Here is a 20965-nt window from a genome sequence, read left to right as displayed (position 1 = left end):
AGATTTCCACAGTTACATCTGTGGTTCACTGAAGAAAGAGGTGTTTATGAAGACTACCTCTAAGGCATCTTTGAAAGACAAGACAATATTCCAAACCATATACAATGGAATATTATTCAGCCATGATAAAGAAGGAAATCCTTTTTTTGGCAACATGCATGTACCTTGACAACTAGACACAGAAAGACAAATACTGTATCATTTCATTGACATGAGGAATCTGAAAAAAGCCAAACCCATATAAATAGAGTAGAAGGAAGGTTACCAGGGACAGGGGAGTGGGGAAAATAGGAAGATATGATCTAAGGGTACAAACTTCCAGTTATAAGATAAATATGTTCCGTGGAAATAATGTACAGCATCATGACTATAGTGAACAGAGACAGTGTTAGTCGCTCAGTCATGTCTGACTCTTTTGTGACCCCATGGACCATAGTCCACCAGGCTCCTCTGACCATGGGATTCTCCAGGCAAAAATACTGGAGTGAGTTGCCATTTCCTCCTGAGGAGATCTTTCCAACCCAGGGATTGAACCCAGGTGTCCTGAATTGCAGGCAGATTCTTTACCATCTGAGCCACCAGGGAAGCCAATAGTGAACAAAACTGTATTATATACTTGATAGTTGCTAAGAGAGTAAGTCTTGAAATGTTCTACAAAAAAAGTAATTATATGAGGTGACAGAGGTGTTAACTAAGCATACTGTGGTAATCATTTCCCAGTATATAGTTGTATCAAATCATCACATTTTATACCTTAAACTTACCCAATGTTATAGGTCAATTATATCTCAATAAAGCTGGAAAATCCTTTCTTTGTTGGAGTGCTAGCAGAATAAAATTAACAAAAAGTTTTTCTCATTTGCTTGGAAGTTAAAATTGAATTTGCGTCCATATAGAATGCTTTTCTGGCTAAGAGAAAAAGTGAAATAACCAGGAAATTGCAAAAAAAAAAAACAAAAACAAAAACAAAAAAACCCTTTAGAGATTATGTTTTTACAAACGGTAAAAGATTTAAGTTCGTTTACCAAAGCATATGATAAGTATTAGGACTTCCCTGGTGGCTCAGACGGTAAAGCGTCTGCTTACAATGCGGGAAACCTGGGTTCGATCCCTGGGTTGGGAAGATCCTCTGGAGAAGGAAATAGCAACCCAGTCCAGTACTCTCACCTGGAAAATTCCCTGGATGGAGGAGCCTAGTAGGCTTCAGTCCATGGGGTCACAAAGAGTCAGACATGACTGAGTGACTTCACTTTCACTATGATAAGTATAAACATTAACAACAGAAAAACAACTTCTGGGATAGGTATTTAGCAAATGTTTTCAAATCACATAAGAGTTCTTAAATATTCAAACTTCTCAAATGGTTACTTCAGGGTTACTATTTTTTTTTTTCATAAATAGGATGAACAAAAATTTTAAGACAGTATGACAGTGTGATCTTAAAACAATGTCATCTTAAAAATATAATCTCCGAAATGTATTTGGAATGGAATAAGAGATGATCGATACCACAATGCTGCCTGCACAGTGTACCCAGACACATATAAAAGATGGGTGAAGTTTAAAGTCACAGAGAAAAAAGGTTTTCTGTTTGCATTTCTGCATGCTAAAGACAGAAACCAGAACCTTAGTTTTAACTAGTTAGCAGGCAAATCATGCCTAACACACAGGTTCTGTCTTAGTTAAGGAAATGTGTTATATCACTGTGGACTCTATGTTTTCAAGCCACTGGATGGTTTTCAGTGTGGAAACTGCCTTCACTGTCTACTGTGTACCCACAAGAACATGGGCAGGAGCAAAAGGCTAATATCTATTTTCTACCAATTCCCACTGTGTAAATAAACATTTGAGTTTCAACTACAATCAAATGTCCACTTACAATAGAAAAAAATCCAACTGAAAGCATATATTGACATGCTTATGAACCAGTAACAGCTGCAAAAATTGACGGATCCTATTGTCACATCTACTTCACTAAACAGAGCAGGCATGACACAGCCCTGGTGACTCAGACAATAAAGAATCTGCCTGCAAATGCAGGAGACCCGGGTTCGATCCCTGGGTCAGCAAGATTCCCTGGAGAAGGGAACAGCAATCCACTCCAGTATTCTTGCCTGGAGAATTCTACAGACAGAGACAGGCGAGCTACAGTCTATGGGGTTGCAAAAGAGGTGGACATGACTTAGCAACTAAACAACACTAAGCCACGTTATAGAAACTCATCATGAATAATACTGGAAAAACCATTTACTTGAACTCTAAACAACATGGTTAATCTAAATGGTGGAGATTATTTACAAAATAAAAGGTTGTAGAATGAATGGAACTGTTTACTGACTTTTAAGAAAACAGTATCAAGAAAGATAGGAAAAAGCACGAGTTAAACTTCTCATTACGTCTAGCAGTAAAACTGGACCCTGTGCTGATAACTGAATGCACAGTAATAAAAACACTGAAAACCTACGCAGGGCTGCAAATCTGGATTAGACAGGAACAGGAACAAAAAACATAAATTTAAGAAACCAAAGACTTATTATACAGTGGAGGAAATACAGGAAAAAAATGAAAAGATTATTTAGAGATAATGAGGAAAGAACAGACAGCTAAAATTCCTCTGGAATATGTAACCCTGTAGGTCAACAATCAAGTGGCAGGCTGAGACAGAGGAAGACAAGGCAACCTTGGGGATGTTACAATCAGAAAACTAATCTGTAAGGGCAAAAACAGCAGTGAGTAAATGATGTTATATGAGAAAAGTCATGTTCCTAGAAGAACTAATTGCTCTTTCCAGATGCACACAAGTATTTTGGATCCACATTTCACAAAAACGTGAAGTAGAGAAAAAGTATTTGTAATGATTATACAGCTATGTGACATGAGAGAAGTATTAAATGATAAAGTAAAATCAGACATCTATGTCCCTAACATATAAAGAGCTTCTTCCACACATGAGTTGACATACAGTAGACAGTGCTCAAACTTCAGATCTCTCATACTAAATGGGGTTCCTGTGACAAAAGGTCCATCTTAATGGTATCAAATTGTGGTTGAAAAATAGCTCCCTGGCTATATCACAACTCCTTTCTTACTATGCAGCCAACTGCAGCCTTGGCCGCAAAGGGTAGTGAGAAATGATCTTGAGCTATGCTTCCATAAAACAACATTTTAAATTCATTGGATTAGATTCTGTGTTCCTTTACAAAACTGTATTTGACCCATAACAAGGCTGACCTGCTACTGCAATATTTTCAGCTGATCTGTGACAGGTACCTCCCTAGCTGGCCAGGACTTTGTACTAATGAGTATATCTATAACGGCATCAGACATCAAAGAGTTTTTTGCAGTGAAGCCATACATGATCCACAGCCCATTACAATCCCCGATTCTGGCTAGCTAACTCAGTGGTGCAGGGTTTGGAGGGAAGGATGGGCGAGGGAGTAGAGACAGCTCAGTGTTCTGACTCTCAGTGATTTAAAAAAGCACACGATCACTAAGTTAGAGAACTTGCTCTAAAAATAAAACACCCTGGCCCCTCTTCTTTCTTGTTTTCAAAATTAACAGCCAAAATGATTGTCAAAGAAATAAATAAAAGAACTTTAAAGTCTTCATCTAAACACAATATTGTGGAACAACAAATGAGGGGGATATTAGGAAAGGGAAAGATGACTTTTCCCCCTTTCTAAAGTAGCAAAAAGTAAAGGAGAACCACACAACGTCGAAAGCAGGGCATCCCAATGTCACATGGGGCAGTCTGACCATAAGCGCTGGATGCTTTTGGCTTAGTAAAACAATAGCCCAATGCTTGCTTTGACAGCACATAGTCTAAAACTGGAAAGATACAGAGACGATTAGCATGGCTCCCGCACAAGAATGACATGAAAATTGGTGAAGTGTTCCATATTTTTGAGCAGTATGTTTCCCCTCAGAATTAAATGAATGCTGCAAAGGTCAAAAACAGAAACAAAACACAATAATCCCAAATGATGTTTTCTCTTATCACCTTCTTCTCCATGGGAAAAAAGACTGAAATGATTGGAACAACACTGCAGTTTTCAGGTTCTTTTGATTACTGCTTATGTGACCCTGGGCAAAGGACTCTCCCCCTCACTGATCTCTAGTTTCCTATCTGTAAATTGTAACGATCTCAACTGAATATTCTACATTTGCACTTTTTGATTTGCTAGGTTTGTGAAGCGCTGTTATGGGTATGAGAGCTCTCGTTAACTATTTCAGTTATCCGACTCATCTAGCTAGTTGAGGTGAGTTTCAGGATCAGCCATTGCATGGATTTCAGAACTTTCTCATTACCACACCCAGAGTTTAAAAGAAGAAGAAAGAAAAATGAAAAAAACTAATACTCCACTGTATTTCTGAGCACCAAAAGACAGAAGGTGCATGTGCAAGACTAAGAAAATTCTTTTTAAAACATTTAACTTTGAAATAATTTTAGATTTACAGAGAAATTGCAAAAATAGTACAGAGTGCCCCTGGAGACCCTTAACTCAGATTCCTGTAATGTCAACAACTTATACACCCATCATACATACCATAGTTATCAAAAACAGGAAATTAACTTCACTGTAATTCTATTAAGTATAACTAGAGACCTTATTTGAATTCCACCAATTTTCCCTCGAATGTGCTTTCTCTGCTCCAGGATCCAATCCAGGATCCCATATCGTGTTTATTTGTCTGGTTTATTTAATCTCCAATCTCTGACAGTTTCTCAGTCTTTCCTCATCTTCCATGAGCTTGACACTTTGCTCACTGGGTGCTTCTTCAAGTTGCTCCAGTGTCCTGCTATCAGGCCCCTTCCTTTTCCAAGCACTTCCTTACTTTCTGGAAGCACAAGATGTCACACTCATACTTTTCCTCCCTCAGTCCAGCATCAGTCATTACTCCCAGGATTCCCTGGTTCCTTTAATGGAGAATGGAATTTATTTGGTGAAAAGACATGTCTGGAATGCTTGTGGTGTGCCAGGTTCTATTCCAAGTGCCTTACGTGGATCATCACATTTGAATGCTTAGTAACTCAGGTGTGTCTGACTCTTTGCAATCCCATGGACTGTGGCCCGCCAGGCTCTTCTGTCTATGGGATTCTCCAGGCAAGAATACTGGAGTGGTTAGCCATTCCTCCCCAACCCAGTGGTCGAACTGCATGGGCAGGCGAATTCTTTACCGTCTGAGCCACCACCACATCTGAACGCTCAGGAACTCAGGAGGTGGGTGCTAATAGCAACATTGTTTTCACAGGGGAGGAAATTTAGGAACAGGCAGGGTGGGTACTTATCCAAGACCACACAGCTGGTGAAACCTGACCCATCAGTGGGAAAGCCTAAACAGGGTTAAGGAAGAGTTGGCACATGAAAAGTTTCTGGAACATAGTAGTCAATAGAAGGTAGAGTTTATTACTATTATTATTATTACATGGTTCTCATAAACATTATTTCTGATGGCCTCGTAGAATTTGAAAAATAATATATTTTAATTTAAATGTATTTATAAAATACCATTCCTTCCTAAGTTTTAAAAGCCTTTTGCATTGCATGGAACAAGTGAAACTTTTTTTTTTTTAAAGAAACAGTTCTCATTAAATATTGAAAGGACATATACCATCATGGGAAGGGTTTCACTGGGTAATGAAATTACAGGTTAGGTTTCATAAAAATTTTTGTCACTATATTACAGTTTTCTAGAAAGCATATGCTTTTATTTTCTGATCAGAAAAAAAATAACCATGATAATTGGTATATTTTTTAAAAGTCTATAATGGGAGAAGATCAGGCAGTATTTAGATATTTTTTGATACTCTGGGAAAAATCTGGAGCTGACAGGAAGGATAAAGGGAGGGAGAGGTTGACTTTGCAGGATCAGCAAAGGCAGAAGGTAAGGCAAGGTTTATGCAGCATACATACAATTCGAGAAAGAGTGAAAGGAAATGCATGATGTTGACAGTGGTACTGGGGATGACATTTCATTACAGTTTATTACATTTTCTTTTTATTTTTATCTTCTTGTGTACGATTTTAAAAATTTCTTTTGTATTTTCCCTTCCCTTCATAAAGATGAATAACTTTCTAAATTGGGGGGAAATGTTATTTATCATGAAAACAAAAGGCAGAAAGTCTGTTTCCTAACACAGAAGTTAGAGGTGCTGGGGGTTGGGGGTGGCGCTGACTCCAGCAGAGGGGCCACCCCATAGGAGCAGGTAACAAGGACAAGCACATCACAAAATTCCTTGGGCTTTCCATTCTCCAGGGTTGTGTCTTTCTGGTGGCCAGTTGCTGCTGTTTCTCTCTTATGGTCCATTTTCTCCTCCCTATCTTTCTTGATTGACTGTAAGTAGAGACGTCTAAGATGGATACTTTTCCACAGTTTGACAGCTTGGATACTGGGTGACCCTTCAATCAATGGTAGGTCGAGGAGATGTTGAATAAATGAAGATATTTATCGATTTTCACAAAAGGAGAACTGATCACTTTACAGCAGAAAAGCCAGCAGACACCATCTTTAGCAGGCGATGAAGGTTAGTTACCATGAGAGAGGAGATACATCTGCTGCTGCTGCTGCTGCTAAGTCACTTCAGTCATGTCCGACTCTGTGCGACCCCATAGACAGCAGCCCACCAGGCTCCCCCATCCCTGGGATTCTCCAGGCAAGAACACTGGAGTGGGTTGCCATTTCCTTCTCCAATGCATGAAAGTGAAAAGTGAAAGTGAAGTTGCTCAGTCGTGTCTGACTCTCAGTGACCCCATGGACAGCAGCCTACCAGGCGCCTCCATCCATGGGGTTTTCCAGGCAAGAGTACTGGAGTGGGGTGCCATTGCCTTCTCCGGGAGATACATCAAGTACAATCAAATATGATATGCACATCATTTCTATGGTTTTCTTGCCAAAAAATGCACAACCTCAATCAAATCATGACACTGCATTCGACAAACCCAAATTGAGAGGCATTCTAGAAGATGAGTGACCAGTATTCAGCCAAAGTGCCAAGGTCATGAAAGATGTGGAAAGACTGAGGAACTGTCATAGATTGGAGATGACTAAGGAGACATGGTCACCAAGCAGAATGTGGGGTCCTGGATTGAACTCTGGGCCCAGAAAGGTCATTAGGAGGGAAATTTGTGAAATTCAAATAATGTCTCTAATGTACTTAATAGTATCGAACTAGAGTTATTTCCTGGCTTTGATAACTGTGCTATGTATGGTATGTAAGTTGTTGACATTACAGGAAGCCGGGTGAAGGGTATGCAGGAACTCCTTATACTATTTTTGAAACTTTTCTGTAAGCCTAAAATTACTTCAAAATAAAACCTTTAAAATGAGGCTGAGCCATCGATCTGTATTTACTTGGATGCTGACTGTAATTCCATTTTTCTTTCAAGAGACATTTTTGAAATGTCCAAAACAGCACTGACTTTTACTGGTCAAAGATACTTCCTTTTTAACGTCAGTAATGTAAGAAGATCCTTAAGTAAAATGTTACTTTCCTTCAGTCTCGGGATGATAGGCGGTATCTATGTGTTCTTTCCAGTGCGGGCAGACCTCTCTGATCAGGCTCATAAATGGTTCTAAAACTTGCATAATCCAGAAACCCTTGGGATTATGTTGCTAGGAGTCTTCTGCTCCTGCTAAGTATTCCCAGCACGAACAGGGATGAGGTAAATATTCAGTCAAAAATAATCAAATTTTAAACTGATGGAAACTGCTGTGACTAGTGATAGTCGCACAGAATATACTGATAACTCAGGACAAAGTTAACTCAGGACCTACAAGGATATTCACATCCATATACCTATACAACTGGTTTCACTTGCCAGAATATTATTATTATGCTTGTGATCATATGCAATACTTGAAGACAGTGTGGGGCACTGTTTTCTGTTTTTCCTTGCTCAGTTCCCATCTTCTAGGAATGTATATAGGTTGACATGGCTGTCTTGTGACTATACCAGCTGCTAAGGCTCCTGCCAGGAAATTTTTGTTAAAAAACTACACAAGGTGGTAAGTGTGGTGGGCAGATGTGATGGATGTTGACCTTTCATAATTAGATAATGACAGCATTTATATCCTTCCTGGATAACAAGTGGCAGATATCACACTGCTTCAAGTATGGAGGAAGATAACACAGGCTGTGAAAACAATCACAGATTTTGGGTTGGTATTTTCAGTGACGATCTTTTGTTAAAGTCAAGGGACAGTCACTAAAAATACTAACCTAGATTAATTGTGAACTGTAATATCAAGAATTTGGCACAGAATGGGTTAAGCAATACTTTCTGAAATCAAGTGTGCCAAGCAGACTAGGCAACTGAGTTATAAAAGTTTCATGTCAACATGAAATGAGACTCTTTTATGTAGCTGGAAATTAATCTATGGACTGTGATGTCTAGATCTCTAACTGAAGATGGTGCAAGCTTCATCACTGAATACTCAACATTCATAAAGTGACAGGCCCAGCACTTCAGCACAATTAGCCATCAAGCTTAACCTCCTTAATTTCCTAATATTCCTTCATTATGAGATGAGTATAGGATATTGTTAACTACTATGCCTATTATGAAGGCAAAGAACCATCATCATCTGGTAGAGTAGTTAGTGCTAATAGAATCCTTATAAAAACCAAAAACCAAAAGCAGGCACCCAAAACTCATCAAGTGATTGCTTCAGTTATTTAACCACTCATAGATGAAGAAACAGTACACAGATACATTTCAAAAGTGTTTCAATCACAGAAACTCAAAGTGGGTAGTGAATGCTGCAGTAACCATCGAGGTATGTTATTTGTATATTGTCGATATGGTAGTAGTACAACCCACTTAGGTCAACTGTTTTCATGCATCGTTTTCATGCATACCATGGCATGGCTTTTGTGTATATCATGGATAGGGAATAATATAACACGACTACAAAGTTTTCGTGCAGATATGGAACTGTGATGCATGTGCTATCTAAACGGCAAATTAATTTTTTTAAAGGCATTGTATATTTGTACTAGGGACTGAATCTGGGGCCATGACATGAAAGCACCAGGTCCTAACCACTGGACTGTCAGGGAAGTCCTTAGTTCATTTTTATAGTGATACATGGTTTTTCATTTATGTCATCTTATTGGAATCTCAGCAATAATCATGGAAGTTAGGGAGAGAAGAATTATTCATGCATTAGAAATGAAGCAACTCAAGCTTTGTCAGAAACAGTAGTGGGGCTGGAACTTCTGAAACAAGATATGTAAAGTGCCTAGTGCAGTGATGGACCCTCTATATGGACTGGCTAAAAGACATTTCCTTCCCTCCTACCCCCAAACTAGTCCAGTGCTCTTTTCTATTCAAGGCACTGCCCAGTCCTTGATTTAAATAATACGTAAAATAATTACAGACGAAACTTGAATGAAAATGAAATGAAGAAAACAGAATAAGCCCTTTAGTCAGAATATCTGCTACAAAAAAGAGCAGTTCAGACATTTTCAATGTTAGGAGTTGCCATTATCTTTATAACTAGTGCCCATTCTTGAACTGGAATGGTTTGAAACAAAAACTAGCAACTACAACATAAGCAAAAGTAACTACTTAAATAGGATATCATGATAAAATGTTTTCTGAATAAGAGATCATACAAAAGAATACATCTCTATTAGCCAATTCAGACATAAATAAAAATGCTAATGAGATAAAATTGGTCTTGGTGAAGTAAAACAGTATTAAGAAATTGAAAAGGTTCTTATTAATATTAAGCTTAATTCATTTTAACATATTTTGAAAAAATCTCAAATGCATCATAGCAAATCTTAGTTAAACCAGGTATCTATTACCATTTTTAACTCCTATGCTTTAATTTGTACATGTTTACCCTTAATTTAAGGATAACCATGAATAAAACATGGAAATCAGTATATTTTTTGTTCTGCAATCATATATGTTCTATTCTATATAATATCTCATCCTCCCTCACATTTTGTTTGTACTCTACTACATAATATTCAGGTTTGATAACCTTGGCAATAAAACTTTCCTTATAAAATGTGCTCACAAATCTGAAATTGGTCAATCAGCTGTTTAGGAAGAAAATGATATGAACCTAGTATTGTAGCAGTAAGTTCAAGTTAAAGGTTCAAAATAGACTTTGACTAAGAAAATTCAAAATGCCATCATTTTCCTCCTGGATGATGAGATTTTCACATTTTACTCTCTCCATCTGACTTTATTTACCCTCTGATTGGTCCCTGCCAAGTATCTTTCGGTAACATAGATAATGAGCTATATTTCAGTAAGGACTTCTCTCGTTATTCTGAGGATTATGATCACTGCATTAAAAACCTAAATAACATACACAGAAGTAAAGTAAAGCAAGGCTACAGTCTCTCCTACAAAAATTCTTAAACTTTTTTCTCTGTCTTGGTCAGTGAGCTTTGATGGGTGTGCTTTAGTCTGGCTTAGTTCTACAAATACAAAGTCTCCATCCTGCCTTAAAAAACAAACAAACTTATCACTTTCATACTATTATTAACTTGACTAATTTCAGAGTACAACATATTTCAAAAAGCCCAGCAATCAACAAGTGTCGATTTTAAATGATGTGCATTTAGATGAGACTCACCTTTAGAGAATCAAAACAAGCCACCACACGACCATTTTCCACATGGCAAACTCTTGGTGGATGGGCAAACTTGCAATCTGCATCAGCTCGAGAGCAGGTTCCTCTCTGAAATTCTCTACACACTTCCAAAGTCAGCCACTTGGCATCACGAACCAGGGCAATACTGACAGCTGTCATATTGAAAGCAAACTTAAAATCAAGTACACCCTCTCTAGAGCACTATTAGTGCTGCTGTTGAAAGGTTAAAAATAAATTCCAGCTAAATGTGAAGAGCTAACAGGTTGCTTTGGTGAGATGCTTCTTTGTTAGCACTTAGGGTTGAATTTATGTCAAATTCTGTCTGAGTGGTCAAACAAAAAGTCCACTGTAAAATAAAAATTGTATCAGAGTAACTAAAAATTAAATTAGAGACCAACTCCTAAGAAGGCAACTGTCAACGTTAAGATATTGAGTGTTTTGTTTTTCCTCTGCCAAAGTTACTTCAAATAACTGGCAGAAATTCAAAAGGATTCTGTGCTCTCCAGTTGATGTTCTCAATTATTCTTACAAAAGAGCAAATGCTGCTGGCTGCCCGTCAATTTGTGGAATGGTCTCAGATCAAGGGGAGAAAAGGTTTTCTCCCTATCTCTTGGATTTAAAGATTAGGATTGGTAAGATGTTACAACTGCAAAATTTTTCTTTTGGTTGCAAAATCAGGAGGAGAGAAAATGACTATGAAAATTGAGAAAATTTGGGAGGGGTGCAGAGTGGGGAGAGGTGGCAGTGATGGTGGTAGGGAGAGGGGTTTAGAAAGAGACAGCTCTGAGGTGGAATCCAAGCTGCAGCGTTTTCAGAAAAGGCACTTTCCAGAAACCTGCAAAAATAAAATAAATTCAAATTAGCTAATATAACGCAATGCTTTTGTTTTAAACTCTAGATTTGGAAAAGCAGCAACATAACCTCTTTAAAACAGGAAGCATCTAGATACTGGGGCTTCCCCAGTCACTCAGAAGTAAAGAAACTGCCTGTAATGCAGGAGCCACAGGAGATGCAGGGTCAATCCCTGGGTCAGGAAGATCCCCTGGAGGAGGAAATGGTAACCCACTTCAGTATTACTGTCTGGAGAATCCCATGGATAAAGGAGCCTGGTGGGCTACAGTCCATAGGGTCGCAAAGAGTCAGACATGACTGAGCACACACGCATTCATCGACAGTGACGGTGCAGCGCAGCACAGTCAGTGTTGTCAGTAAGAAGGCCATTTCCCAGTGTAGAATCCTACAGAGTAAAAGAAAGCCACCTCTTCGACTTACTGTTGAAATATAAGACTTGGCAACAGCCCAATTAAAAAGAAAAAAAGACTGTTGCATTTTGATCTGTTTGGGGGCAGAAATTCATTTGGGGTTCCACTGCACAGAAAATGCCAGACCCTGACGTGACATCCCTTTATGCAGTCATGATCCACCTGTGTGTCTCCAGCTTTGAGAGGCTACCAAAGGCCTACCATGAAACTGGCTTTACTATGGTCTGGGTGAAGGCTTGTTCTGCTCTCAGAATCCAGAAAACAGAAAGAGGACACTGTGTACTTGAAATGTAATTGTTGATGATCACATAAAACAGTCATGGTATAACTAGCTGGAGACCCACTGCAAATGAGGCAGGGGAAAGACTGAAATGTCAAATGTGCTTCAGTTCAAGAAAGAAACCCTTGAAATGATGCTGGATTTATTTTTTTCGGTGTATGCTCTATTAGTCCTCAGTCTTTATGAAGGGACATTGAGAAACACTGAAGGAAGTTTCAGCGTGGACTAATAAGTGAGACAGAACGTACTGTTCATACACTGGTCATACATTAAATACTGTGCAGTTTTAGGGTTTGCACTTCAACCCACTGTCAACCAGCAACAATTTCCAGGAACTCAGCTGAGAAGATAAATGTTAATTTACCAGCATTCTGCCATGAACATGTACCAAAATTAACTGGGATCTTCTAAAGCCGAAGTAAGCTCTGAGTAGCAGATAAATCAACTAATTGTTAACCCATCAAAAAAGCAGTATTAAAGTTCTTGAAAACATTTCACTTACTCTTTTAAACAGTTTCTTCAGTAATTTTACAGAATCTGAATTTTTGGTTTATCTTTTCTACATTCACCTGATTTTTCAGATACCATTAGGAAATTAAGTATATGGAAAACCCAAGCTTATTCATTTAAGAGCAAAATGTGTTTCGCTAAGTCATTCTTCATGGAAATATTTCCAAAATGTATTATATGTAGCTTTGTCTTCTTAAAAAGGACTGAGCATAATTTGACTTCTGGTTGAAGACTTAGGGTTATAAATGTCCTGGGAAGTATTATAGTTCTCTTTCAGTAGCAGATTATTAATTGTCACTTCTACTGTAATTTCCCTTCTTGCCACAGTATCTGCCATGGTGGACTGTCCAGCTCCTTTCTGGGCTACATAATCGTGAATGTTAAATAAGAGTTAGTTATTCACTATATGAGATGTCTGGGGACAAAGTACCAGGCTTTCATGCAGAAGGTGTGTGGTGTGTGACTGCTCTTACAGATTTGGAAACCCTTTTGCAATATGTTCCATGCAATATGTTCTGGAGGGTTAAGGTTGTCAGGCGAATGACCTCTAGAAAAAAATTTAAAGTATATTCTTTAATTTAAATAGCCAGATTGGGAAATACAAATGAAAACCACAAAGGGATACCACTTCACATCCATTAGGATGGCTACAATAAAAAAAGAGAGAAAAATTGGAGAAACTGGGGCTGTTGAACATTGGCGATGGGAATGTAAAATAGTACAGCTGCTGTGGCAAACGGTCTGACGGTTCCTCAAAATGTTAAAGAGTTACCATATGACCGAGCACTTCTATGCCTAGGTATAGACACAAAAGAATTGAAAGCAGGGTCTTGAAGACATATTTGTACACTCATGTTCATAGCAGCTCTATTCACAATAGCCAAGAGGTGGATACATTCCAAGTGTCCATCAGCAGATGGGAGGATATACAAAATGTGATATGTCCACACAATGAAATATTATTCTATCCTAAAAAGGAATAAAGTGTTGACACATGCCACAACATGAATGAACCTTGAAAAAATGATGCTAAGTGGAAGAAGCCAGTCATGAGGGCCACATGCTGTATGGTTCCATTTATATTAAATCCTGAGTCAGAAAGCAAATTAATGGTTGTGAGAGCTTGGAGAAGAGAAGAAAGTGGAATGATTACTGAATGTGTGTAGGGTCTCCTTTGAGGGTGATGAAAATATTCTGGAATTAGATAGTGATGATGGCTGCACAAATTTCAAATATACTAAAAGCCCACTCACTAAACTGTATACTTTAAATGAGTGAACTGGATAGTATGTGAATTATATATTGATAAAGCTATTTATTAAGTCTAAAGAGACACGACAACAACAACAGCAAAAATGTCTCATGATGGAACTGGCTACCCCACTCTTTTCTTTCTTAGATTCTACTTAGACACAAATTCTTCGAAGTAGTATTCCTAAGTTGAACTTCAAGAGTAAATTCATTTCCACATTTGTATTATAGAAAGTACTTCTAAAAAAGTATGTTCTGTGAGTTTGTAAGTTTATATTTAAAGAAGTAGTCAAATTTAGTCCTATAACTAAATCATATAGGTTGCCTAAATATATTTGAAAGAAAAAATAACAAAAAAGAATATATATCTATATAATATTTTTTTTTTTTCTCAGCGCATAAGTCAGTGAGTGAGGTTCTGGAGGCAGATTTTTTCTATCGGTCTATCAAGTACAGAAACAATAATAAATAATAAATTTGAACTTTAAACTTTGACAAAGGAAAAATACAAACTGGAATTGAACTCTGGCCATGCATTTTATATAAGACAGAGGGAATGGGAGAAGGAATTTTCTTCATTTTTGAAATTGGCCTGTAACCTCTGATGGGCCCCTGGCCAGTTCCTCAAAACATTTCCAGCCAGAACTTGTCTGCATGTCTTCCTTCAGACTGTAACTATTTTTGGAGCTGGCGCAGAACCAGTTAGGTGCAACAACTAAAAAGAGCTGGTGTGACAATGCAGACATTCCCTCACGCAGCTTTGCTCATCTGTGTATAAAAGCTGAGAGTAAGGGGGTCCATTTAAAAAATCAACGTTGTTTGGGAGACAACACAACTTTATCTTCACTACTTTAGACTTGAGTAATAGAAATGCAGGTTTGCTTTTCATGATTCTAAGGAAGAACTTAAAAAGTTACCTTTTCTTAGTACCATTTGTACTTGTATAGTATTTGCAGCTCACAAGTGTTTTTATCTCATTGATCTTTGGAGCCCTAAAAAATACTCTACAACATGGGAGATAACCCAAAAAAGACCAGTGAAAGAAATGAAGTTCAGGAGGTTAAATTATCTGAAGTTACAAAGCCTCTAGTGGTAGAAGCACAGCTCCTGGCAAGATTCTCTGACTCTAAATCTCATGCTTAGATCCTGGTAGAGAAATGTAGCAGTTTCCTATCTCTTATCTCTCTTCGGAATCTTAAACAAGGAAAATCAAGCATTTCTGTGCAGTACTTATGATTCCTTCTCAAAGTTATGTTCACACATATTGTAGTGCCATCTTCATAGTATCTCCAAGTTGTGCTATACCAACATTTACCCATGTCTACTATATGCCAAGCACTGTTCTAGATGTGGAACAGGACAGATAAAGGCCCTGCTGTGAATCTTCCTATGTTCATTTAAATAGAGAAGAAACCAAAGGCCTAGTGAAGCAGAATGATTATGAGAGTTTATGAAGGGCTGGAAACAGACTCTAGGTATTCTAACATGGGCCTCTAATTCACCCATGAACGGTACACCAAGCACTGTAACTTAACGACACTCTTAAACACACACTCAAACATTATTGAATAGAAACAAGTCACTAAAAGCAGTATCCCAGAAATTACCCACACCAAGTTTTACTGCCTTCCAGATACCTCTTGAAGAGAGTACTACTGTTCCCATTTTATAGATGGGGAAACAGAGGTGGGGAAGGGTTGAGTCTTGCACAACTTCATGTAGCTACCATCAAGACATGGTTCAAACCCACCAGTCTTAGACCAGAGCCCACCTTCTTAATCATGTCATAATATTGTATCTCGCTTATGGTACGGATCACACATATATTATAGGCTCTTAACTTTTCTCCCTTATTAGATTGTAAATTCCATAAAAATAGAGACTCTTACTTACTTTTTCTCATTTCAAGTTAGAGCATTTAAGCATTTCTTGGGATTCTTACTGTGAAAGGTCAAAGATTAAATGGTAATGAACCCTTTCAAGCAAGGAGTTTTGTCAGTTGAGCATCTTCTAGGCTGACTGAGTTTTGGCCACCTCTGTCAGTTTCATATCTATCAGACATCTATCTATATCTATCTATCATAAAGTTGAGTATTTTCTCATAATTCTAGCTTTCAAATTGAAGTATTAATATCTGCAATTCTTGATATATACGACACTCAGTTTCCAAAAGGAATGGTCTATTACTGCTCTTTTGATAGCAACAAGATCTTATCTTGGAGTTTTTTTAAATGTCATGATTATTTTGATAGGGACTGCATTAAATCTGCAGATTTCTTTGGGTAGCATGGCCAATTTTTCCAATACAAGAGCATGGGATATCTTTCTATTTCTTTAAATCATCTTCAATTCCCTTTATCAATGTTTTATAGTTCTCAGAATATAAGTCTTTTATTTCCTTGGTCAGGTTTATTCCTAAGTATTTTTTCATGTGATTTTTAAAGGGGATATTTTTTTTAACAGAACTGGAACAAATAATCCTAAAATTAATATATAACCATAAAAGACCCCAAATTGCCAAAGCAATCTTGAGGAAAGAAAAAAGCTGGAGGTATCATGCTCCCTGACTTTAGGCTATACTATAAAGCCACAGTAATCAAAACAAGTGTGGTACTGACACAGAAACAGACACATCTATCAATGGAACAGAATAGAGAGAAAGAAAGTAAACTGACACACCTATAGTCAATTAATTTTCAACAAAGGAGGCAAGAAGATACGATGGCAAAGACAGTTTCACTGCAGCACTATTTAAAATAGCCGAGATAAGGAAAAAGTCCAAGTGCCCATCAACAGATGACTGGATAAAGAAAATGTGGTGTGTATATATGCGTGTGTATGTATGTGTGTGCATGCTTAGTCACTTAGCCACGTCAGACTCTTTGCAACCCCATGGACTATAGCTGCCAGGCTGCTCTGTCCAAGGGGATTCTCCAGGCAAGAATACTGGAGTGGGTTGCCATACCCTCCTCCAAGGGATCTTCCCAACCCAAGGATCGAACCCAGGTCTCCTGCATTGCAGGTGGATTCTTTACCATCTGAGCCACCAGGGAAGCCTATATGTGTGTGTGTGTGTGTATATATATATATGTGTGTGTGTGTGTATATATATGTGTGTATATATGTATATGTGTATGTATGTGTATATGTATACATATGTGTATATATGTATATGTATATATGTGTGTATATATACATGTATATATATGTACATATACATATATATATATATACACATAATGGCATACTACTGAGCCATAAAAAATGAAATATTGCCATATTCAGCAACATGGATAGACCTAGAGAGTAGCATATTAAGTGAAAAAGATCAGACAGAGAAAGGCAAATATCATATGTCATTTATATGTGGAATTTAATATATGATATAAATGAACTTATTTATAAAACAGAAACAGACTCACAGACATAGAAAACAAACTTACAGTCACCAAAGGGGAAAGGGGCAGGAAGAGAGAAATCAGGAGTTTAGAACTAGCAGATACAAACTACTATACATAAACAGATAAACAGCAAGGTCCTACTGTATAGCATAGGGAATCATATTCAATATCTTATAATAAGCTATAATGGAAAAGAATATGAAAAATATATATATATTACATATATTTAAGGGTTCACACATTTTTCTCATGGAATTTTTCTTGATGGTAAAACAAACTAAATATTTTCAACTGATACAATGGAAATAGTACCTTGCTCCAGAGTGGCTGGCAAGGTCACTGCCAGCAGCTACTTTCACCCTCACTTTTTGCTACATTTTCCTCAACTCCTCCTTTCTTTTGCCTTCCCTTCACAGGTCAGCACATAACACAGAAACATTGCCAGTGCCTGGTCCAGAAGATCACAAAGATGTTCTCTGGCACCTAAAGCAATATCTCAAGAGGCATTTCTTTAAATGCATTTATCAGCCTCCTGAATAAACAATGAAAACAATGTTTTCTTTCTTTCCATTTTAAGCTTTCCTTACATCTGTATTACCTCGGAATTCCTTGTGGCCATTTATTTTGGCTCTACGAATATACGACATGCCTGCCACACACTGCTTGAATTGGCAGGCTGACAAAGTTTAAAAGCTTTTAAGTTTTAGAATTTGCTTCAAGTTCTATTTCCCTCATGTGTTTTGCTTAGTGGTCCACCAATCTATGTTCTTTAAGCATATGAGAGGTCCTCAGATCTACAGATGGAAACCATGATTTCACAAGCATCCGATGGAAAACTGAGTTTTCTATCTGAACAAAAAAATAAGTCTCTGAAAATAAGGATATTTCACCTATGTGCAGAACTTTTTCATTAAGCTTTCTTTTTAAAAAAAAAGTCTCATTGAATTTTTTTCACAATATTCCCAGGTTAATGTCTTTATCTTTTACAAAAATCAGGTAAGTCAAATTATTCTATTTCATAAAGCAATTAAAAGACCCATCTCAGTTCATACACTGGTCATAAAAGGGAAAAAAAAAAAACAGGTGCTACAGTGTCTCTTTCAAAGATGCCTCTGGCAACATATGTGATTGGTTTTGTTGGTCAGAGGAGTTCATCTTTTTTTTTTTTTTTAAGAAAAAGATATATCTCTTTAAAACTAATATATTAAATTATGAGAATTTGCTAATAAATGCCATGTAAATATTTAAAACTAATCCAGTTTAACATAAAAACCACTTAAAACTGGATCCTAAACACAGTTGTTATTTAAAAGCACTGGTTAATTGCTTATGTCCATGGGACAGAAATCCCAGAGCCACTAAAAGATAACCAAAAAACTGAATTTAAAATTGAAGACAACAGAAACTTAATATATTTGGCAATTTAAGTCCTATAATGTTCAAGCATTTGAGATGAAACAAATATAAAATGTCAGAAGACTGATTGCATTTAATATGTGCAGGGTGATTTTGCTGAAGATTCATTCAACAAATATTTATTGGGCATCCAATTGACTTAGACACTGATCCAGGTGCTGGGGATGCAAAGGTGAACAAGATTAAATCCTGGTCCTGAGAATTGTATATTCAATTGGTTGACCACGAATGAGGATTGGAAGGTGGCAAAAATAAAAAAGCATACCATCATTCATTTTATCTATTTAAAAAATACCTATTATGATTCCCTAAAGTTCAAACAAATGAGGTCTTTAAAAACGTTCATATGGAATAATAAATGTTGGTGAAGATATGGAGAAAAGGAAACCCTTGTACCTTGTCAGTGGAAATGAAAATTGGTGCAGCCACTGTGGAGAACAGTATGGAGGTTCCTCAAACTAAAAATAGAACTGCCATGCTGCTGCTGCTAAGTCGCTTCAGTCGTGTCCTACTCTGTGTGACCCCATAGATGGCAGCCCATTGGGCTCCCCCGTCCCTGGGATTCTCCAGGCAAGAACACTGGAGTGGGCTGCCATTTCCTTCTCCAATGCATGAAAGTGAAAAGTGAAAGTGAAGTCGCTCAGTCGTGTCCGACTCTCAGCGACCCCATGGACCGCAGCCTACCAGGCTCCTCCGTCCATGGGATTTTCCAGGCAAGAGTACTGGAGTGGGGTGCCATTGCCTTCTCCGAGAACTGCCATATGATCCAGCAAATCCTGGGTATATATCCCAAGAAACTGAAAACACTAGTTTGAAAATGTACATGCGCCCCCAATGCTCAAAGGAGCATTATTTACAACAGTCAAGATACGGAAGCAACCTAAGTGTCCATCGACAGATGAATGTATAAAGAAAACATGGAAAACATATAAATGGAATACAACTCAGCCGTAAAAAGGAATGAAATGTTACCATTTGCAACAACATGGATGGACTTAGAGGGTATTAAGCTTCGTGAAATGAGTTAGAGAAATACTGTATGTTATCACTTGTATATGGAATAAAAACATTAAATCAGTGTATGTATCAAAAAGCAGACTCACATAGAACAAACGAGTGGTTTCCAGTGGGGAGAGGGAAGGGGAGGGGGCAATTTAGGGGTAGGGGGGTTAAGAGCTACAAACTATTATGCATAAAATGAGCTACAAGAATATATTATAGAATACAGGGAATATAGGCAATATTTTATAATAGCTATAAACGGAGTACAATCTTGCAAAAATTGTGAATCACTATGTTGTATACCTGAACTTTTATATTAATAACATCATAAATCAACTATATCTCAATAAATAAATTTAAAAAATATTCATGTGTGAAAATATCAGTTAATCAACAAACATTCCTTATGTCCACCAACTATAGGCACAGACTTATGTCACATGCATCGGAGGAACCAGATGAGTTTAAAACTGTATTTAACAAACCTCTATTGAGTTTGGGAGATACGAACAACATGATATGAAATAAAAGCAAGCAATGTAGACAACTGGGGCTCCCCAGGTGGCTCAGGGGTAGAGAATCCACCTGCCAAGCAGGAGACCCAGGAAACACTGGGTCAGTCTCTGGGTGGGAATGATCCCCTGGAGGAGGGAATGGCAAACCACCACAGTATTCTTGCCTGGGACATCCCATGAACAAAGGAGCCTGGTGGGCTATATGGTTCTTGGAGTCACAAAGAGTCGGACACAGCGACTAAACAACAGCAGCAGTAATGAAGACAATTAACAGTAAAATTCAATGACATTAACAACAAATGGGATGAGAGTTCTGAGAAAAGGATATCACTCAGGCCTGAAGTTGTCAAGGGAGTTTTCTAAGAAGAGAAAGTGGAGCTGGACCTTAAAGAATGAGAAGGACCTAGGTGAGGGCAGGACCTAGGTGACGGTAGAGATCAGAGAGACTTCCTGGAAAGAGGAACAGCACAGATGAGGATGAGGAGATTTTGTAGGATGGTGAGCAGACGTGGGCTGGCTGGGATGGCAGGTTCATACTGTGGTAGAGAAATTATTTGTAGGTAGTTTCTGAAGATTCTTAAAAATGGCTACAGGAGTGTGTGCTTACTATAGAAATAGGAGCCTTTCTCAAATATTTTAAGCAGAGTAGAAACTCGGTGGCCATAAACACAGTATGGTTAACAATGATCCACCCTTGAAAAATTGTTTTTA

At 37.8% G+C, this 20965-nt stretch overlaps 1 protein-coding gene and 1 non-coding gene across 14 annotated transcripts in view; one reads left to right on the top strand and one right to left on the bottom strand.

Annotated features, from left to right (window-relative positions):
• MBNL3 (muscleblind like splicing regulator 3) overlaps positions 1-20965 on the bottom strand; it is a 114608-nt gene that overhangs the window by 51943 nt on the left and 41700 nt on the right. For all 13 annotated transcript variants that reach the window (XM_065915033.1, XM_065915032.1, XM_065915034.1 and 10 more), the window contains one exon: positions 10600-11452. In XM_065915033.1, the coding sequence (XP_065771105.1) occupies positions 10600-10776 (177 nt within the window). In that variant the 5' untranslated portion in view covers positions 10777-11452. The remainder of the gene's footprint in view (positions 1-10599; positions 11453-20965) is intronic.
• LOC136154891 (U6 spliceosomal RNA) lies at positions 3803-3905 on the top strand. Its single transcript, XR_010660596.1, has one exon. It is a non-coding gene; the product is annotated as a U6 spliceosomal RNA (small nuclear RNA).

The sequence above is a fragment of the Muntiacus reevesi genome, chromosome X (genome assembly GCF_963930625.1).
Source record: "Muntiacus reevesi chromosome X, mMunRee1.1, whole genome shotgun sequence".
In the NCBI taxonomy this organism is placed as follows: domain Eukaryota; kingdom Metazoa; phylum Chordata; class Mammalia; order Artiodactyla; family Cervidae; genus Muntiacus; species Muntiacus reevesi.
This window is presented reverse-complemented; position numbering and strand designations above follow the sequence as displayed.